The sequence below is a fragment of the Leptonotus elevatus genome, chromosome 21, assembly GCF_054856555.1.
Source record: "Leptonotus elevatus isolate MCC_2025b chromosome 21, RoL_Lele_1.0, whole genome shotgun sequence".
In the NCBI taxonomy this organism is placed as follows: Eukaryota; Metazoa; Chordata; class Actinopteri; order Syngnathiformes; family Syngnathidae; genus Leptonotus; species Leptonotus elevatus.
This window is the reverse complement of record NC_141259.1, coordinates 12,741,420-12,767,545: the sequence shown is the minus strand read 5'-3', so window position 1 is coordinate 12,767,545 and position 26,126 is coordinate 12,741,420. Positions and strand designations below refer to the sequence as shown.

General features: G+C 42.4%; 1 protein-coding gene across 1 annotated transcript; it reads left to right on the top strand.

The window, feature by feature from the left end:
- Positions 1-2,632: 2,632 nt before the first annotated feature.
- slco5a1 (solute carrier organic anion transporter family member 5A1) lies at positions 2,633-23,986 on the top strand. Its single transcript, XM_086066578.1, has 10 exons — positions 2,633-2,769; positions 3,617-4,901; positions 14,514-14,646; positions 14,719-14,954; positions 17,459-17,623; positions 18,889-19,087; positions 20,778-20,937; positions 21,110-21,354; positions 21,824-21,888; positions 22,116-23,986. Exons 2-10 carry the CDS (start codon positions 3,974-3,976, stop codon positions 22,559-22,561), a joined length of 2,577 nt encoding a protein of 858 aa, XP_085922704.1. The 5' UTR covers positions 2,633-2,769; positions 3,617-3,973; the 3' UTR covers positions 22,562-23,986.
- Positions 23,987-26,126: the final 2,140 nt, after the last annotated feature.

Sequence of the window (26,126 nt, the reverse complement as noted above, 5' to 3'; positions counted from 1 at the left end):
AAAACTGATCAAAACAATTGGTTAATTACAACAAAGTAACAACAATCGGCTCCATTTTGTGATGACTGACGAACTCATTGGCTGATGACGCTACGCTATTGCTACATTGTTTGGTCTAATTACTGCTCGTTGTCTTTCATTTGCTCGACTTCCAGTTAAACGAGGCCGCGCCTCATTTTCCCGTATGCCTCGCAGCAGCTAGGTCAAGGCTATCTACTGTGCGTGCGTGTGCGTGCGCGTGCGCGTGTCTGCGTGCGTGTGCGTGTGTTATATTAATGAACACGAGTCAGGGTGGGAGAAACAGACAGACTTTCATTAGTGATTCCTGTCCGTGTCAATAAAGTTGGGACGGTTGACAGGAAGCGTGTGCACTCCCCTCCTCCACAAATCACCACAACCTCCTCCAAGGCCGGCAGGAACATGAGTGGGTGATGACATCATGAGGACGATTTCAAGAGTTGATGGGTAGCATGTCAACCATTTGTAAAAACGAATCAAGCCACATAAAGGCTCGTAATCATCATTTTATTGTATTAGTGGATACTGGTTAATTTTGACTTCTTGTAAAAAAAATTTTAAATTTTTTTAAAAGGCGTAAAAACAAACAACAGAATTTTCTTGATTGTAATGATGGTTGACATTTAATTCATAATTCACCAAGTTATAACTAGTAACAACATAAACGGCAAAAAAATACAAGACAACACCCGTCGAAAATTGTTTTGCTTTCTCAATCAGTAACACCTGTCTGCTAGTGGAACCCCAATTAAGTTAAGTACGACCTGGCCACCTGGCCGTGGCTCAGGTAAACAAACAAACAAACAAACAAACAATAACACATTGCCCCCTAGTGGTTGGAGGTAAAAGCAAGTCAAACATGTGGCTCCTACTTCTACTAAACTTCACATCCTCTCCACACCTTGCTCACTTTTCCACAGTGCAGCTCGTATCTTGTGTATGTTTCATTTTTTTAGAATCTTCAATTTAAGTCAGATTTTCAGTCAGACATACTTTTTACTTTCATTCCCAACATTTCAAAATATATTTCTACCTTGACTGTATTTAAATTTGAAACGAGCACTTTGATGTATTCCAGCCCCCTAAAAAAATCACAATTTTAATGTTAAACAGCACTCTATTGTAAAATCCATATGCAAACTGAATTTGTTAAGGAATCAAAGTGTGGGGATGCGCAGGATGTGAGCAAACTTTGAAGTTTACAAACAGCTGATAAAGACCGAGGAAACTTTCCATGCGCTGGTCTGATGTACAAAATGCAGCTGCCTCTGGCGCCACCTTGTGCCTCGAATTTGTAATACAAGGAGGCGCTGGAACCAATCAGAAGGCGTTCCTTTAAAGTGTGAATCATTTATTTGTCACACTCTTGCCGTCATGCAGTCCAACGTCATTTAAACAAAACAAAAACAAAAGTGATTGTATTTTTAATTGCAAAATCTTACTTTTAATAGCCATTTTTTGGGGGGTGTAAACTTTTGGGTGATTACAGCCACAATTTTGAAAAGCATGCCATTGGCCAATTTACCAGACGCATGTTGTCCACCAAAAGTTTAGAAAGTTTCAACATATTGTTTTTTCTTAGCCGTGAACAATCAATCGAAAGGCAATATTTTTCCCCCATGATGCATTGTGCCGATAAAAAAAAAAAGTATTGCCATGATGTGTTTTTTTGTTGATGTGGTTTTGATTATTTCAGTTTCATTCTCATGTCTTGTGATTTCATCGATACTTGGATCTTTCTGCACAGCCCTACCTGGAAGACATCCATTGACATAATGCATTTTCCTAGCCCCTTAACAATCACAATTGATTGCCTAACCCGAAATACAATTCAAATCAATAAAAATATTAGCGATATATTCCATCAACTTTTCCTATTGTAAGTTATTTGAAACGCTCTCATTCTTCATAGCCATCTTGCAGCGTCACTGCAATGCCATCTTGTGGGTGGACCTTGAATACGTCAGGCTTAGAAATAAAATAAAATCACTTGTAAATGTATTTGTGCATTTTACATGTGAGAAGACGCTAAATGACAAATCCAAACATTGTATTTAAATTAAAGTGTGCTATTATATATATTATATATATATTCCGTGTGCCTAAAGGCATTTCGTGTGTGACCCTGCCACCAGTCAGTCACAGCTGGGTCAGCATGGCTCCCAGCTGTCGAGATGACGTATGGCGGAGTCCTCTTCAACAAGCCGCCATAGTAGGCCGAAATGCATGCCGGTACACGAAGTCTACTGAGGTTTCGCTTCTCGATTATTTGACATTAAAATGTCATTGTAATACCTCTTCTTAATAAGTAGTGGTGCAATGTTCCAATTTGTGGGCGGTTAATGTTACGTGTTTTGTTAACATTATTCTATTTCAAGTTTGCGTGTAATGTAATTAAAACTAGAAACTACAAATCCCAAGATGGCTGATGTTGTAAACAATTCACCGATTGTGGAGCGGTGCGTTCAGCGTACCTCTTATTTTCAGGCATAGACGTCATCGCACACTTTTAAACTGTCTTAACTATTTGTTTATAGCATACAAATCAATATGTAAATACATTGGAATAAGAATAATGCCTAGATATTTCCTTTTACGTCGTTTTTTTGTGTGAGGAATCTACTAGAGTTGCCTAATCTCCTACGGTCAGTGGAGGCGGCAACAGCAGCAGCAGCCCTGTGCATCAAATGCATTTCATTCAGCGAGCGACAGCTCAGAGGACAACAACAGGCTACCTCCTTTCTGCCTCGTGTGAGTACAGCGACCTTTTAAAGTCTTTCTCTAAAACGTATTCACAAAATCTCTTCGGGACAAATTCGTACATGAGTATCAAATATTGCTGCGTTGTCGCGATGTGTTTGCCGTCAGAGTGCCTGAAGTGAGACGTTTAGTGACAGCGTGCTCTTTTGTTCTCACACTGTGTTTGTGCGGCGACAAAAGGAGAGATGATGCTGTTTTTATTCTTATTTTAGCCTTTTGGGGAGTTTTTGACAACACCGTCACTCGGTCGTACGCTTTGTTTGTGTTGTTTACGGTCAGCTTTTTTTGTTTACAATTCAGCAATTTAATGGTTTTAAAGTAGACATCCCAGCCTATTGGTGAACGCAGGGAAACTGCACGCTGAAAAGATGTTATCAGAAATTGTGGCCGTAAACAAAACAAAAAGTATTATTATTTCCACTGTGTGCCTTTTCATTATTATTATTTTTTATAATAGTGATAATAATAATACAATTTGCGTTACTGCTTCAAGAACGGTGTTTTATGAATAAAATGAAGATGCAAAATAATATGATGTAAAAACGACATGATCCTAAAGACATCCTAAATGTAAAATGTCACCATGGGGGGAAAACAAAAAATACATTTCGCAAGTTAATTCCCCCCCCCCACAATTTTTTTTGTACACAGCTGTAATTTTCTCATTCTAGCTTTGTGAAAATCGTGACTGACTACAGTTGTGTGTAAAACCTTGAAATAACTCAACCATAATGGATTCGGAACAGCGTCTAAATAGCCTGCCCAAGAATTTCCTGTGCAACGTACACACGTCTTTATTGTGGACACCATTAATACTTGTTGTTTGTTGTGTCTGTAGGCTGCTGCTCTGCTGTGGAACAAAGAAAACGAGAAAATGGGACCTTAAACCAGACCAAATTTAAGTTTTTAATTGATATTTTTTGGTGGATTCATTGTCAAATAGATCAACCCATGGACTGTATTGGAAAATTTTGCTTACTGGCGAGTGAGGAAAATTTTGCTTGTCGAAAAATGTTCGTCATCAGAAGCGTCCAGTCTGCTGTGGTGATGCCGGCAGGGTGGTCTTTAGTTTTGTGCCTACCGCCTCCCGACCGAGTCCCCATGTTGCACTAGAAGCCTTCCCAGCACAGCCAGGGTCCTCTCGGAGCGGCGCCGCCCTTCCTCCGCCTCTTTCGTCATCTCGCCTGGCTGTGCCATGACGTCGTCGGACAGCGACGAGACCGGCAGCGATCTCTCCGAATCCCTGGAGATCCTCCAGCTCCGGGACCGCTACACAGACTCGGAAAGTTGCTTCAAGTCCAAAAGCTTACCCGTCCTGAACGGACCCTGCCAGACGGACTGCAAGGACGCTGGCTTGCTTGACGCCGCTGCTATCCACGTGGAAGAGAAGCGCGAACTCTCACCAAAAACCCCCGAGTCGCCCTCCTCCAGGACGGACTTCTCGCCTTCTGCGTCCAGCATGGTGGGCCTCAGCGGCTCCCTGCCCGCGGACCCCCACAGGGCGGCCGGCGGTAAGAAAGCCGGCTTCTCCCTCTCCCGCCTTATCCGCATCCCGGCCAGCAAGTACGTGCGCGTTATCCTCAGAGACTCGCGCTGCTTCCTGTTCTGCATGTGCTACCTGACCTTCATCCAGTCCCTGATGGTTTCGGGCTACCTGAGCAGCGTCATCACCACCATCGAGAAACGCTACAGCCTGCGCAGCTCCGAGTCGGGCCTGCTGGTCAGCTGCTTCGACATCGGCAGCTTGCTGGTGGTGGTCTTCATCTCCTACTTCGGGGGCCGGGGTCAGAGGCCGCGCTGGCTGGCCGTCGGCGGCGTGGTCATCGCCGTCGGGGCGGCGCTCTTCTCCCTGCCCCACTTCATCTCGCCGCCATACCAGATCCAGGAGATGAACGCCTCGGCGGGCCACGAGGGACTCTGCCTCGGCGGGAACGGCAGCGGGCGGGAGGCGGCGGACGCGCAGTCGTGCCATCGTCAGCACGAAGGCAACGAACACAACCTCTACGTGGCGCTGTTCATCTGCGCCCAGATACTGGTGGGCATGGGCTCCACGCCCATCTACACCCTCGGGCCCACCTACCTGGACGACAACGTGAAGAAGGAGAACGCGTCTCTCTACTTGGGTAAGCGCACCGTCACTGCGGAATGCGCCTTTTCTGAAGGTACTTTAAATTCTCACAAGTACAGGGTATGATAAAATTTGAATTTAATGTATCTAAAAAAAAAAAACTGTTGTGTGTCGAGAAAGCAAAGCGTGGCAAGCCAACGCCCTCTCAAAATATACAAAAATAGTGATAGACCGATATGTTGTTTTCAAGGCAGATACAGAATATTAGTAGTCAAAGAGGCCGGTAACCGATATTTCAAGCCGATACTCATTTGCAGTAAAAGAGAAAATATTAGCGTCAACATTTTTAAAATGTACTTTTTCTTTTCATTTTAAACATACAAACAAAAATTATTTTAAATAATTGCACTGGGCTTCGAACGACTGTTTTCCCAAATTTTAACATACCATTAATTTAATTAAAAAAAAAAAAAAAAAGAGTAGGGAGTTCTCACGGTCAGCATAATTTTTTTATAAAGTGGCAATTTAAATAGATCCATAAATGAAAAGTTCAGAGTGACAAATACATGCGAATGTAGCTAATTTGGGGTTTTCGTCATGTTCGTAAAAGGTTTTAAAAGATCTTCGCAGACAATGACAAATTGTCTGTATACGTTCGAAATGTCTTTGCGACGAGTAAAAACTGCCTGCGAACATCCTACAAATTCGCTAAGCGCTTTATCGGCCTTCAAATTTGTAAAACGGCCGATGCCGATATTTGTCAAAATAACAAATATCGGCACCGATAATTAGCCAGGCCGATAATCGGTCTATTTCTACAAAAATATGCAAACATCCTCTTATTTATATGGCCATCCTTTTCTTCCTTGACAGTTGCACCATGTTTTTGTGGTTCAGTAAAAAACAAAACAAAAACATTGGCATGGTGTGTAATGGAATCACTTTGGTCTCAGGAACTGGAAATTAGACCTTTTAGTTGTTTCTGTCTGTGAGCACCATTTTGACTGGCAGCCCAACAGAAAGATGCCAACAAGTGCTACACTATTGATTATTTGTTTTGGTACGCTCCCTGTGAAACATGGCTCCCTTCTTAGCTCTGGATTTTCACATTAATTTGCGATTATGCCCGATTGTTTGCCTTTGGCCGACCGAGCCTGTCGAGGTTTGGCTGGTGCGGCACCACAAAGACTGCAAAGTGGACCCGCAGCACTGCGAGAGGGAATGTGGGCTCGTCGGCAGAACTGGGTTGCGTATGATTAATGGAGCGGTACAATGTGTGTGCGTGCGCGTGTGTGCGTGTGTGTGGGAGAGTGCACACCGTGAAACGACAAGTTCTGACGGCCGGACGGAGAGGAGATACATTCAGGCGTCGCGCATCGGCGGTATTCCGCCGTGATATTGCGCGCATAGCTCCGAAAGTAATCCGCCCATGTGACTGCGTTGGTGGGGCACCCCTCAATCTGCTCAAGGCTTTCACGCAGATGCCCGCTGTCCCACTGACCTCTTATTATGCAAACTATGTGTCCTCGAGTCATGTGATTAAACAGGCGAAAACATTACAATGGATTGAGGCGGTGGCGTTAGCCGTAAGCCCCTTTCTCGCTGACGGCTTTTTCTTAAGTTACCAACCGGGTTGTAATAGGATTTGTCATGATATTTAGTTTTTCTAATTCAAGTGAGTTTTAATTAGTTTTTAGAGTGGGTTTGTTTTTTATTTTTATTTTTTAGCAAATGCTTCATTTTAGTTTAGTTTCCATTAGTTTTAGATTTTCTTTGATATAGCTATATGAAGTGTTTGTGGAGTGTAAGGTATAAAAATAAGTAAGGTAAACTACAATTCCCGAAAAACTGTTTGACTTCTGTACGGCAGAGTAATGGCAAAAAATAAATACATTTAAAATAAAATCACGAAAGAACTAAAACATAGGATATATTTGTCCTTTTTTTTTTCTTCAAGTGCCAAAGCTATTTGAATGGTTTATAATTTTCGGGCAGCTGAGTCCAAATATGACATCCATTTTTTTTTATTGTTTCTATGTAGTTTTTGAGATGTCGATATTTTTAACAATTGATTAATAATTAACCCATTTGCTCCCAAAAACGTGTAACGTAGTATCACAAAAACGGCCAGCAAGTGTCAGCAGAGTATAAGAGATCAACCAGGGCCATGTTGAAAAAAAAGCTAATTTACCCGCATTTTTTAATAATGATGAAACTTGGCTGTATTCTAATGCTAATTGTTGCAAAAAGGAAACGGATATAAATACACTTGGCGCCCACTTTGCCTGTTTTCAGCAGGTATAGAAGGAAAGCGCAGACGGGGTCTACAACGCCCTTGAGTTGCATCCCAGATGCTTGAAAATAACCATGGCAACTTGGCTCTGCGCAATCATTTAAGCCAGCACACATTTCCTGCAGAATAACCAGACGTACCTCAACAAACCCATTTAACCCCCAACCCAATTTGCAGCGACTCAGCGGGGAGGAGTCGAAAGTTTTTTTTAGGTTGACATCGGCGGGGTTAGGGGGGGGGTACTTGTGGTGCAAATGAGAGAGCGCCTCGTTATGTGAGGATCTCGCTTTGTGCCCGCGTTTCCTCTGACCTGTAATGCGGCTTTGGCCTGCCGTTGCCGCGGCAACACAGTGTCATCCAATCACCCGAGCCGAACCCCCCCCCGCTGCCCTCAGAATTGTCCATTTTAGGATGTCCACTTCTACTTGCGCACCGTCGACAAATGTCAAAGGATTAGCCAGTCTCAGACTTTTAAAGCCAATTGCCGACTTCATGTCCGTCCACAAGCTCCGATTGATTGGCCAATTGGTTGAGGGGTGTGTCTCAATTCTTTTGACCCTAAAGTGAGGAGGATCTCAACATTCATGATGAGCTTAATGGATTCTCCCTGTTTGATATGAACGGTCAAATCGCAGCACGCGATTGCGGGACATGTCGTGTGGAGGATACTTGACTCATTGAGCCATTAGTAGGAAGATATTTTAATACTTTAAAAAAAACGAACTTTGCCACTTGTGAGGACACTAAAGATGATATCACCTGAGCTGAGGAAATGGGTAGTGACCAATCATAGTTTGTCAGTTTAGCCACTGCATTTCTTTCTTTTGCTAACCGCTAGCCTAGCTTCACCTCGTTTGGTCTTTGTGTTTTCCAGCAGTCCGGCTGCCCCACGTTTTCCACTTCACGCGTGCCGTATTTCACATTTGTACAATCGGCGAAATTCGCCCCTCGTACGCCATGTGACCTTTCCATTGGCGCAACCTGTGCCACTCGCGGCGCTTAAGTCCTCCATGTGTTTTTTTTTTGCCGTCTTCTTCCCCCCTCGAAGCAAGTGTGGGAGTCTCGTTTGTTTTCACGGACGGAGGTTTTACTCACTGTTCACGTATGAGCGGTGTGTGTGTGTGTGTGTGTGTGTGTGTGTGTGTGTGTGTGTGTGTGTGTGTGTGTGTGTGTGTGTGTGTGTGTGTGTGTGTGTGTGTGTGTGTGTGTGTGTGTGTAGTCATTGCTAGACATCATTTGCCGGATGCCCAGCGGCCATTATCAGCGCACTGGCCGGATTGTTTTGACAGTGTGGGAAGGTTCCTGGGGAAATGCCACAAGCGAGGTTGTGATTGCAGGAACACTGAGAAACCTTTTGTTTTCAGCTATGCCGCCGGGGGGGGCCGAAGAAAAAAATTGGACATATTATTTCCCCCTTTGTTCTTGTTCACTCTTTGGTCCGCGCTGTTTCTCCTAATCCTCCCTTCATCCCCGTAGCTGGTTGAATGAAAATTCAAAGAATGCCTGAGAATAGTGTTTAATTGAGCCTGGCGATACGTTTAGAGGTGAGACACAGTTATATTTTTGCTAAATAATACCAAAAGTGCGGAAGAAAACAAACTGGAAGAGAACAAGTCATTCCCTTGTTTCTTAAAGCGGAAGTCAATCTTTAACATTTCTTGACGAGAATATGTTATATGTGACCTCACTTGTCTTAAACATGACATTCTGATTAGTATTACAGTTTTGGAATATGAGTTGTGGAGCAAAATCCATCTTGGGGCAGCCATTTTGCCACTCGCCGACGACTGAAGATGACATCAATATCGCTCAGGCAACAACCAATCAGAGCTCACCTTTTTCTGAAGCTGCGCTGTGATTGGTTAGATGTCAAAATGGCCGCTGCTTGAGATGGATCAAAACGGATGGATTTTGTTGCTTAACTTAAACAGAATGCCATATTTAGACTAGTGGGCCGCATAGAACATATTATCATCAAATATTTTTTTTGGGGGGGGGGGGGGGCTTTCTGACCTTACGGTGTTGTTCCCTTCTTGAGGGCCCGCCCGTTCCAAAATCCCAGTCTTTAGGGAGACGGACAACTCCGAACGGCACGAATAACGCGGCAAGACCAAAAAAAAGATGCATCCTGACAAGCGTGAGCCCTCGCGGCAAATTTCACATCTACGATGCCGCTAAATATAGCACTTACATTTCAGTTCAACTTTTGTGGAGTACCATGACCTTGGATGCCCCCGATCGACTGGTTAGGCTTTTGTTCTGAAAGTGATAACGGTTTGGAAGAATTTCCACAATCGTTTTCCAGCAAACAGTATTTGCACATCTGTGACTGTGCGGAAAGACAAACACGTGTGAAAGAAGACGAGTCAATAGCGGACCTGCGCACCCGCCTCGCGTAGGCGTTTTTTTTTTTTTGTGCCTTTTTGTCTGTCGGCCCCTTTTGCTTACCTGCCTCCACAGCTGCACTGCCAATGACGTTCGACGTTCTCCCGCATCTTTATGCCACAATCGTCGAACCGAGCGCTCTACCGTGAGCTATGACGAAGACGATGAAGCTGTTGTTCAGTTGCTAACTCGCAAACCGACAGAAGAGCAGTAAAAATAAGATTACGGCCGAAGCCCGGATATCCTGGTTTATCTCATCAGATATGTTGTTATGGGTTACACAGCGAGATGTGACCTCTCACCAATCCGGACTACAGCGGACCAGATTGTTGAGTCGGTAATGGCTGCCAATGGGAGGGGCTGAAAAGCTGCAGGTGCAAAAGCACATCCAGCGTTTTTTTTTGAGGTATCCAATTGCTATCCAGATGCTTCGTTCGCCCACCGTCCTCTTGTGCAGGCAAATTATGAGCAAAAAGTTACATTTCAAAGCGCTGGTGTTGCAAAGGGTTAACGAGGATCCTGCTGAAGGAATGTCCAGCGTAGCACATAAAAAAAGCCAAAGAGGATCACACGGCGAGGGTCTTGTGAGGAGGCCTCCTTTTGGGGCGAGCTTGAGAGGCTTGGGTGTCGCTGTGAAACGGGTTGTAAAAGCAAAGATCTTTGATGGTTATTTAGATAATTGGGGAAGCAACAGCGATGTGGGGAAACCCAAGTGTAAAAAGGGGGGGGGGGGGGCGGCAGGGAAGGATTTGGCACATTCCGATTGGGGCCGTTCTTTTCTGTAATTTTCCATCATTTGTGCTCGTTAAAGAGAAAGACCGCTTTGGCTTTCGCTCTTTGAGCGGATACAGCGGACGCATCGCCCTCGCGCGTGCGGCGGCGATGATGATGATGATGATGATGATGATGATGATGATGATGATAATGATATCAATCGAGCTCAATTTTGCTACCAAATCAGTCCTCGTGAATCTTTACCCGCCGCTTTCAGACACACTCGCAGTTGCGTTCCGAAGTCGGATTGCTTGCTGTCATGATAGGATTAAATAAAAAAAAATAAAAAAAAGCTTTTATAAAGTCTACTGCTCTTCTCTGGAATGATGTGATATGGCACACAGGGTTCGAAAAGTGACATGTCGCCGCCTGGCCCTCCCCGGGAGACGAGGAGCAGACTTTGATCTCCTTCGCGTTCCGATGCAGGTGGACGGTTTGTCTGACGCAGCGACTCAAGTGTGTTTCCGCCAACACAGGATTTTGAGAGAGTAACCTCGACTCCACTTTTACAAGAAGGATACAACACATAATGAGCATCTGAGTCACCCCAAAATCCAGAGTCCAAATCAAATGAAAAGCGCTTCAGGGGGGGGGGGGGTATTTATTTTCTTGTGACCCGTCATGTCTTTTGGCTTAGCAGCCAAGCATGCGTGCGGCACTCCAACCCGTTGATGGTACACGTCAGAAGGGCTTTTTCCGATTTTGTCTGATGGTTTTTCATTTCTTTCAAGTCTAAGCTCTGCGTCTGTACCAGTCGGTACCGACGGGCCGCCTGGGTCAAACATCTTTACTACGCTCTTGATCCGTGAAAACATTCCACGCGGCTCGCTCGCATCCGATTCGCCGATCAGCTTCCACATCTGTTCAACTTTTGGCACCTATAAGGTGGAAAATCTAGATCCAGAAGGTAAAAACCCTGCCACAGTTGAGCTTTTGTCCTATGTGCTAGCTAGCTAGCTAGCTAGCTCCCCGGGAGTTGTTTACCTGCTAGGGCGCTATCTAGCTAGTACCCAGATTTGCCATCTCTGCCTATAAACGTTAAAGTGTGTTTGTGTGTGCAACATGTAAGACGTTGCCACGGCGATGCTATTCCATTGTCGCACTTGCGTTATTCTCGTCGAATCAGGAATGCGTGACGCGTAAGTCGGCTTTATATACGCCCGAGTAACACGGAGAAGAGAGAGCGGCGTGGCATTGAACACAAACCCAAGGTTCCGGGGCATCACGAGATTTGTTTGGCTGCGGAGCGCGGCGACATCATTTATTAAAGTTACCCCCCCCCCCCCCTCGACAGAGCGAAAGAGACGACTTGTTATTAAAAAGATGAACGCAGGTGGACACTTTGGAAGAGAACAATCCAATGATTCATGTGTTTGGTCACTTGTATCTCTTGTAAACTGTAATTAAATCGCATCATTAGCCCGAAGTAATGACTTTGGCCACCGGGGGGGCTGCTTCATTAGTCAGTGTGCTTTCTCATCAAGTGTTTGCTGGCTCCCTTGTCAAGGGTAAAGGATGGTTGGGGGGCGGGGGCGGGGGGGTGAAGACAAGGTCACGGGAGCTCAGGAGGGAGCATGGGGGCGATGTTATGCCTCAAAGTTCCATTTACAGTCCAAGCGGCTACGGACACAGCTGGGCGCCGTGCCTGCCAGGATTCGCAGAATTTCCTGCAGTAAAAACATCTTTGTGGGTGTTTGGTGTTGCAAAATCACGTTTTTAAAGGTAAAGGCATGCGCAGTCAAAAGTATTGGAACGGCAAGGTCAGTTCATTTTGTGTTTGTTACGCACTGAAGACTTTTTGGGTTTCAGATCAAAAGATGAATTACGAGACAAAAAGTTGAGAACGAATCGATTCAGGAATCCCAAACCCGTCGTCTCCGCTTTCTTGCTTTAGAGAAAGACGCCGGCCTTGGTGTTGATACCACGCCAACGTCGAATGCGGAGAAACACCGCCACATATTGAAAGTCAGACCCCAGCGGCCACGCAGACGCTGCTGACTCAATGTACAAACGCGAGCGGGGAAAGCTGATAGCGCCCGACGGATCAAGTCGTACCAAGCCTGGAAGGTTTTTGTCCTTCACGTGCCGCCGCTGAAGGTCTGTTGCGTAATCGAGTCAAGCAAGCTCGCAGTCAGGCGGCCCTCCTTCATTGGCACGCTGTACCGCGGTGACGCCCCCCCCCCCCCCCCCCCACCGCCACTGCAGCCTGTGAGTGCGTCTGTGTGTGATTGAGCGTCGCCGCTGTTGCTGCTTGTGCCAGCACATCTGTCAATCTGAAGGCTTTTGTCCCGGTCCACCTTCAGATTGAACCTCCAGTTTTTTTTTTCCTGAACTTACTTGTTTCTGGCCCCGAGTTCACGGGATGCCAATTATGCTGCATTTAAGTCCAATTTGACTTGATGCAACTTTCATTTGCAACTCCATCATCATCATCATCATCATCATCACAGTGCGTGTCTCGTTTCATTTAATTCCAGACTGTCCTCAGCCGTTTACGGGCCCCACGAGCCGTTATTCATCTCAAGGAGGAGATAAAAAAAGAGAAGACCCTTTGCCACGCTTGCCACGCTATAATTAATAGTTTGTCGCCGCTAATATCCTGGCACATTGCGTTACGCTTCCCCACTGCGGCCGTGCCTCGACTGTGGAATATGAGAGACGGCGGCGCTGTTAAAAGATGATATATATATATATATATGCGATGTGAGCCAACGGGAAGGACACCTGCTTTAGGTGCTTAGAGCAGTGAGTCGGGTCTGACGGTGTGGATTTATGGCGCTGAAGCGGTCATGCGTCTTTATAAAAAAAAAAAAAAAAAAAAAAGCTGACCTGCGTGCTTAAATATGCTTGATATCAAATCTATATTCTGTGCACGCTTCATTCATTCATACAGTCCGGCGCAGACATGTAGAGGTTTTTTTCTGCGATGTACAATTGAACACAGTAGATTGAATAAGTTAAATGCCAGGTTTTTGTGATAAAAAAAAAAGGAGACTTATATATTCATTTAACATGCAATGTATAAAATTCACTGGATAGAAAAATACTGGATGAAAAATGGAAGGGAAAATTAATATTGGAAAAATAGAAAAAGGTTGATTAAAAAATCCCCAAAATATTAGCTGAATGGCACAAATATTTGATAAATATACAAATGTCAGGCCCAAAAAAACTAAATATTAAATGGAACGCACACAAAAAATTAAAAAAAGTGAAAAATAAACTAATATTAATAAAAAAATATTAGATGGAAAAATACACACATAAATAGGCAAAAAAAAGTGTTTTAATTGAACAATATTTGAGTTAAAAATATTACATCTGACTGTCATTGAACAGAGAGCGTCATTATCGCTATAAAGTGAGAGGCTTTCTGTTTGTGTTTAGAAACATTTAGTGACTTTGCACTTTGCTTGCGGAGGCACGTCGAGCAAAAGTCATCAGGAAACATGTGGCGAAAACAACTTCCCAGTGTGACAAAAATAAACGTTTTAACGGCGGGGAAGTGTTTGAGCATACGCGAGGAGTTGTTATGTAATGTGGTGGCCGGGGGGAGGCGGGATTCCATTAGCGTCTAGGACCCAGATTAAGCGTCTGATTGGGTTGATTCCAAAAATTTTTTTTTTGTGTGGTGTGTATGTATTAAAAAAGTGATGAACTAAAGAGAGCACATTTTGCATCTTGTCGAGATGCACAAAAGGTTACTCGTTATCCTACCTGTGAAAATGAAGTCTGTGTGCAAGCGAGACATTTTTTAATTGTCCCCAAAAAAAAGTGCTAATCCTAACACCGTGATAGCTTGAAGCAATGTTCCAGGCGTAATTATGGAAAGTTTGACCCCACAACCCCCCCCCCCCCCCCCTCCATTGTTGCTGTTAAATGGGTTTGACTTGTCTTTGCTGCAGGGGCCTTTTTATTTTCCACTCGTCCGATCTGGGTTTCTTAACTTTAATGAGTTTCTTTTGCTTTCCCCTGGCGGCGTCTGATTGGCTCGGACCGTCTCAGAGCCTGCTGTGCTTAATCTCTCCCCCCCCCCCCCACCCCCACCCACCCAACATTTACACACTCACGTGTGTTGGAAATAGTGGCTGCCTTTCGTCTAAAGAAAATGGATGGATGGATGGATGATATGAATGGAGCAGTCGACCACAGAATCAAAAATGTCACCGTTTGTCACAACGACTTAACCATTCTGTGTCTCTCTTGCGCTTTCAGCCGTCATGTACGTGATGGGAGCCCTGGGACCGGCAGCCGGTTACCTGCTGGGAGGCGTCCTCATCGGCTTCTACGTGGACCCCAAAACCGTGGTCAACATCGACCAAAGCGACCCTCGCTTCGTTGGCAACTGGTAAGCACGACAAATGCTCGTTTTAATTTCCCGATCGTTCGGACAATCTGATGGCGTGTTTGTCGTTTTCAGGTGGAGCGGCTTCCTGCTGTGCGCCATCGCCATGCTCCTGGTCATCTTTCCCATGTTCGCCTTTCCCAAAAAATTGCCGCCGCGCCACAAGAAGAGGAAGAAAACGACGGGCTCGTCGCCGGGCGACCTGTCCGACGACGACGACGACGACGACGAAGACGACGTGATGAAGGAGAAGTCCGGGAGCAAGCGCCAGAACGTGTCCTCCTCCATGGGCTTCGGGAAAGACATCAAGGGTGAGAAATTACTCGATTTATTCAACCTTTATTAAGACGACCGCCAAGTTTGAGTCGCATGCTAACATTCCTAATTGCGTATAAGAAAACGAAAGCCAGTCGGTGGCTAACGAGCTCATGGCTAGCCCAAGAAGCTAACGCAACCGTCTAAAACGTCACTCGGTGCGTCTTCTTGTCAAACGACACAAAACAGATGGACTGAAATCCACGACAGTGATCACAGGAGATTTTGTAAATTCTTTCGTACACCGAAAAAAAGACTGTTGTGACTGCTGCTGTTATCTGGCTTACATTAGCCGCGAGCTAATGATGTACAAAGTGCCTGTAATCCAATCAATGGCCATGATTCGTCTTCTTATCCCACAGTGCGGAATCCATTCAGATCTCCAGCGAGGATGTTATTGATTTAAGAGGTTTGTCTAATGAAGCATGTAATTCACTGGAAGCGCTTAAGTGCATATTAAATTTATTTTTTTATTTTTTTTGGGACCAAATGAACCACGGACGACACCCCTTTTTTCCCTCCAATCTGCTGCAGGCTTTCCTCGCTCTCTGTTGCCTTTTTTTAAATTTTATCTTTTTAAATGAGCTCAGTCACGATTCGTCGGAGTCGACAAACCCGCCTGCCGAGCCAAACAAAAAGCGCTCATCACAGAAAGGTAATTTATTTGTGCTCACCGGCAAAACGGGACGGATTTGACAGCTCGCAGGGTGAAAAGCAACATTGGCACTTTCGCGCGTGCGTACGTTTGCCACGCCGCGGTCGAGCGACTTCCAACGTGCTGAAATTTGTCCTTCAGATGACCGTAGACGCTGAGAAACGGAATCCCTCCAATTATGCACATCCTCGGAGCGGTGGCGCTCGCCTTGTGAAATGTTGCAGGCCACGTTAGGTATGAATAACAAGCACTTAAAATGCAGATAGATAATGTTATCTATGGCACTTAGCAACATGAAATTTGTCTTGTCATAACGAGACCGAGAAGCCATTCCTGAAAAGCTGCCATTTTAAGGTCATTTTTGGCAAGGCAAATTATTAATTTTTTTTCTGCACAACACCTAAAAGCATTTACAAACAAAACAGCGTATGACATTCAAAGACGAAGCAAATAAAGCAAAAGTAGCTTATTAAAATTGACTAAAGGAATGTACATTGACAACATTTAGATGCATTGACAAACAAAAGGTGTAAAGACGTTTATAAGCAAAATCAATAAATAAAAAAGTAGATTTCTGAAATCACGAAAAGACTGTACATTACAATTGATTTTTAAAAATGCTTAACAGATCTTAGGCGATGGAATGTAAAAAGAAAAAGAAAGCATAGTTTCAAACCTGGATTTAAAAGCATTTATACTTGGGGACTGACTTAATTGGTTTGCGTGCAGCATAACAGCCAGATGCCGCTTCACCATGTTTGCTTTGAAAACTGGACTCCACTAATTGACCTGAGTTTGCAGGTCCTTCAAAAACTGACCCAAACTTTGAGCCCACATATTTTTGTCGGATCACTTCTACTCAACAGATTGGCAAAACTAATTTAAATGTTTTTGTCGTCCAGCTACACGGGGTCAGTCGGTTTCATATCGCCACATGAAATTCGTTAGCCGTGTCTATCATGAGTAGAAACAGAAGTCAATAGAACCCAGGCCCAAAATGATACAGGATGTCGTCGGCCATGTTGTTTCAAAGCGGCCATTTTATGATGTTTTCAGGCACCGTAAAAAATCCAAATCATTTATAAAGGACGCATTTTAAAATGTACGATAAGTTACCTAAAACGAATAGTTTGTAGCCGTTCACTGATGAGCGAAACTGTGATGATGCAAACGAAGCGCCACGAAAGAAACAAGTGTGACAACTGTTACAAGCCAGTGGCGTGTCTCGCTGGAGGGCAGCAGATGCAGAAGGCATAGACAGGAGGTCGCCATCTGTCCATGCCTCCCCGCTCCCCCCCCCCCCCCCTACACCGGGGAGGGAAATCATTAAGCGTCTCCGCAATATTCCCGTATTTCATTTATGATGTGTGCGGACATCCGCATGGGCGCGTAACATCTCACCCAAAGTCGGCTGAAGACACCGTTAGAGGTGGAAATTGACACAAAAAGCCAAAGGAGCTCTGGAAATGATCTTTACGAGTGAGCCTAATCTGCCTGGCAACAGAAGGGTATTTTATTTACACCGACCACGTAATTGGCGAGTGACGGGATCAACGCGGGGGCGCCAAATCATTGAGACAACGGCCTCGGGTGCACGGAGAGGCCGTGCTTGCCCTTGACAGGCCGAAGCGGGAATAACTGCCTTTCAAATGGACATATATGAAGTATATCTATATCTATCTATCATAAAACCAACTTTGCTGATCCTTAGCTTGTCCGCCTCGTTCCGATGCGTTGCATGTAATTCGATTTGAACGTTTCGAAGCGTCCTCGGCCTTTCGTTAATTGCAGCTTTTCCAGTAAGCGTTAATGCGAGCAAGCGCGCTCCGTCTTGCGCTTCCGCAGACCTCCCCAAGGCGGCGCTGAGGATCCTCAGCAACATGACCTTCCTGTTCGTCAGTCTGTCCTACACGGCCGAGTGCGCCATCGTCACCGCCTTCATCACCTTCATCCCCAAGTTCATCGAGTCCCAGTTTGGCATCCCGGCGTCCAACGCCAGCATTTACACCGGTAAGACAGACAAGACGCGCTTTTCTTTCGGCCTGCGGAGGCTCCGTGTTCGTGAAGCAAACGCATTTAAAGAGACTTATTGTGCTGATATGTGTTCAAATGTTTAGCCGCTTTTATTATTTGGCTACATTTAGATGACGGAGAGATTCACAACTTCATAGTCCCTTATAGTGAGAGTTACTGTAATTGCTTAGTAATTTATTTATTTTAGGTTAGATACTTTATTTATCCCTAAAGAAAGGGTGGAATTTTATTTTATTTATTTTTAGGTTAGCATAATAATTGATCCAGAGGAGGAAAACAAAATCTGGAATTTAATTAATTAAAAAACAAAATCTGGAATTTAATTAATTTTAAAAAAAAATCTGGAATTTAATTTTACTTTATTAATTCAGTTTTATTTTATTTTTATTTTTTATTTTTATTTTTTTTTATAGGTAAATGACGCACTGATCTCAGTCAATTCTGGAATTATATTTGCTCTTCTTTGTTTGTTTGAGTTTAGTTTTGAATCAAGTGTAATTGTACATCCACTGCAGTAGGTGGCAGCAGTGCTCTCATTGTCAGAGTGCATAAGGAGTATTAGCCCCCTCTAGAGGTCTATTTAAAAAACAATTATAGACAAATGATGCTATTTATAGTCACAGCGGAGAGTCGGGTGGGCAGGAAACATTTTCTTCTTCTTTTTTTTTTTGCATAAGAAAAAAAGTATCGAGAAGCACTTGTTTGAGGCCATCCAGACTTGGAATGAACCTGAAACAAGACATCAAGTCGTCATTATGATGGCACTTAAAAGATGTTGTTGACTTTTGTGAGTCATGCTGACTTTCATTCAGCAACAAAAGTGCTCACACTGTCCCTCAAGTGGAACACGCGCGCGCGCGCGGACATTTCTTTCGCTCCCTTTTAATTTATCCCCCCACTAATCTAATCCTTCAGTGGTGCTGATGATGCCTGCGCAGCTCTCGGGATTATCGCAGCACCAACATGGCCGCCAACAGCAGGAAGCGGCGTTGTTGTGTCCAAGCATCTTGTCGGCGAACATATGCTCATTTCCGGACGCGCGCACAGACACAAACACTATTACCGAGTCGCCAACTGCTTGTTGCTAGGATACAAAGGGGCGGTGCTGTTGCCACGGACGACCAAACCATGTCAAGATGGATGCAATGAACAAAACGAACCACGAAAGCAAAGAAACAACAAAACGGAGGCCGCCATTTTTATTTTCACTTTTAATGGAATGCGCGTTGATGTTCTCCCAGGTCTGATCATCGTGCCCAGCGCGGGCGTGGGCATCGTGCTGGGCGGCTACATCATCAAGAAGCTGAAGCTGGGCGCCCGCGAGTCGGCCAAGCTGGCCATGATCTGCAGCGGCGTGTCGCTGCTCTGCTTCTCCACCCTCTTCATCGTGGGCTGCGAGAGCATCAACCTGGGAGGCATCAACATACCCTACACCACCGGGTCAGTGCCACAAACTTGCCCTCGGCGACACTTTCACGAGTGAGCCCAGCAAGTCGGCCATTTTGGCTCAAAGTGGAAAAGAATGCAAAATGTTTCAGCTAAAATATTAGGAAAATAAAACGGGTTACAATTTAGAAAAATACACACATATTTGAGGGGGGGGGGAATGCAAATTTGAGATGACAAATCCAAAATTATTTGCTCGAAAAAAAAATGCAAATAGTCAAAGAAAAAAAACGAAGTGCTAGAAAAAATATAGTAATACAAAAGAACTGACAAAAATACGCACACATTGGCATCTTTGCAACAATATTAGGAAAAAAACTAAATATTAGACAAAAACATCAGAATAAAAATACCAAAATATTTCAAAAATAGATACCATGTTGCAAAATGGATAAATATTATAAGAATGCAAAAAAAAGACATGGAAAGGCAAAAATACACAAACATGATCAACAATACAAAAACATAGCAAACAAAAGTATTAAGAATAGATAGATATTTGTATTTATTTTTTTATGTAGCTTTTATTGTAATTTAAACGTAAAAAATATAGAATAGGTATATTGTGAAATCTATCCTATTTATTTGGACTCATATTACAGAATTTATTATTATTATTTTTAATATTTTCGAATGAACATGAACTACACTAAAATAGCCATTTCCGCACCTTTTCTTTGCTAATAAATGTGCTGCTGCTTGCCAAGCGGTTCGGGATGGCCAGCGTGTCTGCTCGCACCTTCGTGAGGAATTTTTTAACTCCGGCAGCCTCGTCTACTTTCCTGCACGCCTGTCTAGACGCCAGTGCTGGGAAGTAAAAAAAACTAAATAAAAGAAACAAAACAAACTTCTTCTAAAGTTGTCAATGCTTAACCTGGCAATAGAGCCACATTTTCAACAGTAATGCACGGGAATATCCTGTAGAGATGAAACACTATGAACATGTGGTATCAGTTTGTCACAATATTGCTAGATATGTTAGGGATTTTTGTAAAAGGGAGCGGCAAGTCAAAGCGTTAGGGACACTGGCACTATTCACTACAATACTATACTATAAAAATATTAGAAACTACCTCTAAAATATTAGAAGGGGAAAAAACTTACTTAAAAAAATATACCAATATTTCATACAAATTAGAATAAAAATCAAAGTAAAAAAATTGAACAAATATTTTTTTCATTGAAAAAGGAAAATGGTTTAAAAAATATATTACAACAAAAATAGAAAATGAGAAATACAACATAATATTAAAATATATATATTGGGCCAAAAATATACAAGCAATGTTAGACAAAAATGGGAAAAAAACATAAATATATAAAATATAATATAATATAAAAATAAAAGAAAATACACAACTATTCACCTTTTTTTTTTTTTTTAAAGACGACAACAATAAAATACTCAAAATATTAGACCAAAAAATTACATAATTAGGAATAAATGGCAAAATGTACTCAGAATTTTTTTTTGAATCAAAAAAGACATATTACATGACAATTAAAAAATATTATTTAAAAAATTGCAAGAAATATACATGTGACAGAAAATACAACAAAATGTGCCAAATACAAAACTTGCTTTTAAAAATATGAAATAAAAAGTACAAAGCCATCCCAACTCTGGACGCGACGTCGTCGTCATCATGTCATTTATGTTGAAGACGAACGTGTTTCGTTGCAGTCCGACGCTGACGCTGGCGCACAGGAATCTGACGGGAAGTTGCAACGTCAACTGCGGCTGCCGCATCCACGAATACGCGCCCGTGTGCGGCTCTGACGGCATCACCTACTTCAACCCCTGCCTGGCCGGATGCAGCGCCGTCGGCAACGACAGCAGCGGGGTGAGCGCGCACACATGCAAACAAAAAGCACTAGACGGACTGGACAAACCCCCCCACCCAAAAAAAAACAGTGAATGGGGACCAAGGACAGAACCTTGGGGGACTCCAAATATGTTTCAACGTCTTTGGTTTAATTTGTGAACCAATCTGGCCTTCCCTTCTTATCGGTCAGATGAGGAACTACACGGAGTGCGGTTGCGTGCAGAGCCGTCAGGTGATCACGCCGCAGTCGGGCGGCGGCCCCGTCAACCAGCTGCAGCTGGTCATCGTCAAGACGTACCTGAACGAGAACGGCTTCGCCACGTCGGGAAAGTGCGACCGCACGTGCAACACGCTCATCCCCTTCCTCGTCTTCCTCTTCATCGTCACACTCATCACCGCCTGCGCGCAGCCCTCCGCCATCATCGTCACGCTCAGGTGAGGGCAAAGGAAAGGGACGGTTCAGCTCGTATCCTCACAAATGTATCAATCACTGTATTACATTTTTTTATTTTATTTTATTTTTAGATTTAATTATTTGTAGTGCGTCAAAAAGTTGACGGGAATGAAGTCGGAATCATAAAAATACAATGTATTTTTGTTTTGTTTTAATGAGAGCAAAATATCCTAAAATTATGAGTTAACCCATTTTTGATATCACATATTTTTGGGGAAAGAAAAAAACTTAAGTCATAATGATATGAAAATAGACTATTAGTATTTATTTTTACAAAAAAAAAAAGACGTTTTTATAGAAGTGTCACAACTGTACAAAAAGTTAATACGAAAAAAGTGAGACTTTCCATAAAAACAGATGGGACGTTACAATAATGGAGTTGCTATAAAAGGTTATCGTGTGATATTGAAATTTTTTGTGTTGTGTTTTATTACGTGCGTGCTTGTTTAGGTCGGTGGATGAAGAAGAGAGGCCTTTTGCTCTGGGCATGCAGTTTGTCCTTCTCAGAACTCTTGGTGAGTTGATTTCAAGTGTTTGCAGATGACTGATCCATTTCATCGTCTTAAATGCTCCAATGCTGCCACCCAGTGGTGAGAGGGACATATTGCAGCACCATCTGTCTGACTTTTAGCCTTTTGGGAACATCTCCTCAAATTCACTTTTTTTTAATATATTCATTTGATAATCATGATTATATTCATGACTTTATTTATGAACAAACAATCGTTCATTTTTTTGCCAGCGTACATCCCGACGCCGATCTACTTCGGCGCGGTGATCGACACCACGTGCATGCTGTGGCAGCAAGACTGCGGCGTGCACGGCTCGTGCTGGGAGTACGACGTGACCGCCTTCCGCTTCGTCTACTTCGGCCTGGCCGCCAGCCTCAAGTTCGTGGGCTTCGTCTTCATCTTCCTCACGTGGTACTCCATCAAGCACAAGGAGGAGCGCGTGGAACGCTGGCGGCGGCCCAGCCCCCGCCCGCCCCCGCCGCCGCCTTTGCTCCTGGGCACCGTCAGCGAGCTGGTCGGCCACTCCGGCGGAGGCCGCAAGAGCCACGCGCGCACGCGCTCCTGCCCCATCTTCATCCCGCCGGCGCGGCCCGAGGCCCCCGTCGCCGCCGCCACGCTGCTGCTCTGCCACGGCAGCCTTACAGCAATAGCGCCCGGAGGCGCTGCGCTCGCCTGACCCATATATAAAAAAAAAAAAAACGCCACTCACCTTCCTCTTCAAGGGCTGACTGACACGCCGCCGTCTTGGTGCTAACTTCATCACACTCAAAGCACAAACTGTCTTCTATGCAAGATCCCGACTTTGTTTCCACCTTCAAGAAAAAACTACTGTCTGTCCCAAAGATGTGATCCAGAAATAATCCACAATTTGTGTTATTATTATTATTATTATTATTATTATGGTGATTAATGATTGTATTGTGTACATAATGCAGTAGGAGGCTTGAACTATTTTCAAAATGATATCACAATACAGTGGTACCTTGAGATATGCGTGACCCAAAGTTTTTCTTTTACCAAATCGTGAACAATTCATCAATAAAAAGGCTTCAAGCAGTTTGATGCAACCCCCACTTGATGTTTACTGTCAAACCAGACGAAGAGTATTAAACCTTGTGTATTTGAATCACAGCTTTGCCTTAGGAAAGTTCAATTATTTTAATTCTAACGTCAATAAACAAATCCATTGAGTAGTAGTAGAATACCAGCGCTAGTATACTGCCCCCCAGTGGTCAAAGTGGGCAACACCAAAAGGTTTACACTCTTTAAATGTAATATTAGAGGGTGATATTTTTCCTCTCTTAATTACAAAAACTGTTTTAAGATGCAAAACTTCAACTTGTATCTCAAGGCACCACTGCACAGCCCTAACTGGATCGACTCGCTCGCGGTTCGCACGTCTGCCTCACAGTTCTGAGATTCTGGGTTCGAATAGTTAGCTTCTCAAGCTAGCCACTAACTTTTCAGTCCCCGTAATTTCACGCTTGTGTCATATAGTTCAAACGAGCGCGTGATGACCAACCTGTAAATATGGATTATTCGAATTATTAAGTGCAAATAGTGTATCGTGTAGATGAAGCGTATTTATAAACTAACATTCAAAGACAAAACTAGAGATGGAATTGTCTTTTGCAGTGCCTGAACAGTATTATTGTCAAGTTCGGCAGACAGGCCTACCCACAATGCACTGCTCTTTCCTCAGTGATAACTACCTTATTCCTTTTTTTTCTTTAAAAAAAATAAATAAATACGTTTTTGTTACATGAACAGCAACAGCAGCTCGGAGAGAGTAAACCTCTCGATGATTCTGAATATTATTGTAATAATTCCCTGTAGGGAAGAAATTCAGTACAGTATTCCGAAAAGCTCTTAATCGCATTGTCTGTGTTCCTCGGGAGCAGAAAAGTGCCATGTTTTTTTTGAGTTTGATTTCCGGATGACTTGAATACATAATTGTAGTTAAAAAGTCGACATTATACACTGCCGCACAATTGGACACGCCTGGACCGCTTTGGCCACCAGGGGGCAGCATCGCGAGTACAGATTACGGACGCCAAGCAACAATGGATTGGGTGCTTATAGTTTTATTTAAAAATTTCACATCTGCATCTTCAATAAACAATCAGTATTAATTGCTTCATTCAAGTGGCTTGTTTTGTTTTAGTTTGTTTGACTTGAGTGTTGGAGACAATATTTTGTTGAATAATTTTGCCTTCAAACGGAATGACATATATGCCCCCTAGTGGACAGTTATGTTTAAAGCAGATCCCTTGAGTGTGCACGCAGCCTCATGGAGAAAAGTTTGGGAGGAAACTTTACAGGCTAGTTTTTGTTTGATTTATTGGCCGGTTTATTTTGATGATAATATCTGGATTTGATGACCAGGCTTTAAAAAAAAAACGCCTTAATATACATAGTCTTTTTATTTATTTATATATATATATTTAAAAAACATGGTCGTAAAAAAAAAAAAATACTTACTATATGTGCTCGTTTTTAAAAACACAAAAAAAAGCCTTACTATACATGGTCATTATTAAATAGAAACCCCCCCGGCTTACTATACATGGTCGTTTTTTTTTTTTTTATAAAAAAAAAACTTTTCAAAAGAACCCCCCCCCCAAAAAACACCCTTTTATACATGATCAAAAAAAAAAAAGCCTTACTATACACGGTCGTTTAAAACAAAAAACAAAAACAAAAAAAACCTTACTATACATGGTTGTTTTTGAAAGAGAAAAAAACGCCTTACAATACTTGGTCGTTTTTTTTTTAAATAAAAAAACAACTTTTAAAAAGAAGAAAAATAAATTTAAAAAAGCCTTACTATATATGCTCGTTTTTAAAAACACAAAAAAAGCCTTACATGGTCGTTTTTAAAAAGAAAAAAAACCGCCTTACATTTGCATGGTCGTTTTTTATTTAAAAAAAAACACCTTAACAAAAACGCCTTAATATACGTGGTCGTTTTTAAAAAGAAAAAAAAACCACCCTACTTTACATGGTCGTTAAAAAAAAAAAAAAAGTAAAAAAAAAAGGGCTTACATTTGCATGGTCGTTTTTTATTTAAAAAAAATGCCTTAAAAAATGGTCGTTTTTTTTTTTATAAAAAAAAAACTTTTATAAAGAACCCCCCCCCCCCAAACACCCAACTATACATGATCATAATTTTTTTTTAAACACCTTACTATACGTGGTCGTTTAAAATAGATAAATAAAAAAAATGTTTTTTTTTTAAACGCCTTAACACATGGTGTTTTTTTATTTACAAAAAATGCCTTCCTATACGTGGTCATAATATATATATATATATATATATATTTTTAAAAGCCTTACTATACATGGTCGTTTTTGAAAGAGAAAAAAACCCGCCTTACATGGTCGTAAAAACAAACAAAAAAACGCATTACATTTGCATGGTCGTTTTTTATAAAAAAAAAACACCTTAACAAAAACGCCTTACTATATATACGTGGTCGTTTTTGAAAATAAAAAAACGGCTTACTTTACATGGTGGTTTGAAAAAAAGAAAAAAAAGAAAGCCTTACTATAAATGGTCGTTAAAAAAAATAGACTTACTATACGTGGTCGTAAAAAGTCATTAAAAAAAAACGCCTTTTATACATGATAAAAAAGCCTTATTATACGTGGTTGTTTTTGAAAGAAAAGAAAAAAATGCCGACATTTACATGGTCGTTCTTCATTTAAAAAAACGCCTTTAAAAAAAAAACGCCTTACATGGTTGCTTTTTTTTTATTTAAAAAAACCCCAAAACAACTCATTTAAAAAGAACCCATGCAAAAAAAACACCTTACTATACGTGATTGTTTTTGAAAGAAAAGAAAAAAACGCTTTACTTTACGTGGTCGTTTTTATATATATATATATATATATATATATATATATATATATATATATATATATATATATATATATATATAAGCCTTTTAAAAACAACCCCCCCCCAAAAAAACACCCTACTATACATGATCATAAAAATAAAAAAGAAGCCTAACGTGCATACATACATGGTTGCTTTTTATTTAAAAAAAATTAACTCATTTTTTAAACAAAACAAAACACCTTACTATACGTGATATTTTTATTTCTATTTAAAGCTTTAATAAAAATGATAATTTGAACATAATATACATTTTCATTCCCTTAAAATAACCCTTACTCAAGCCCCCTACCTTGCCTGATGGCAGGCGGCTACTCTGGAAACAAGGCATCATTCACTG

Excerpts from the sequence above, each read along its gene's own strand:
- slco5a1 (XM_086066578.1), top strand. The coding sequence starts at position 3,974 with ATGACGTCGTCGGACAGCGACGAGACCGGCAGCGATCTCTCCGAATCC. Across the intron at positions 14,647-14,718 it reads CCTCGCTTCGTTGGCAACTG|GTGGAGCGGCTTCCTGCTGT; the intron begins GTAAGCACGACA and ends TGTCGTTTTCAG. Across the intron at positions 17,624-18,888 it reads CAACGCCAGCATTTACACCG|GTCTGATCATCGTGCCCAGC; the intron begins GTAAGACAGACA and ends ATGTTCTCCCAG.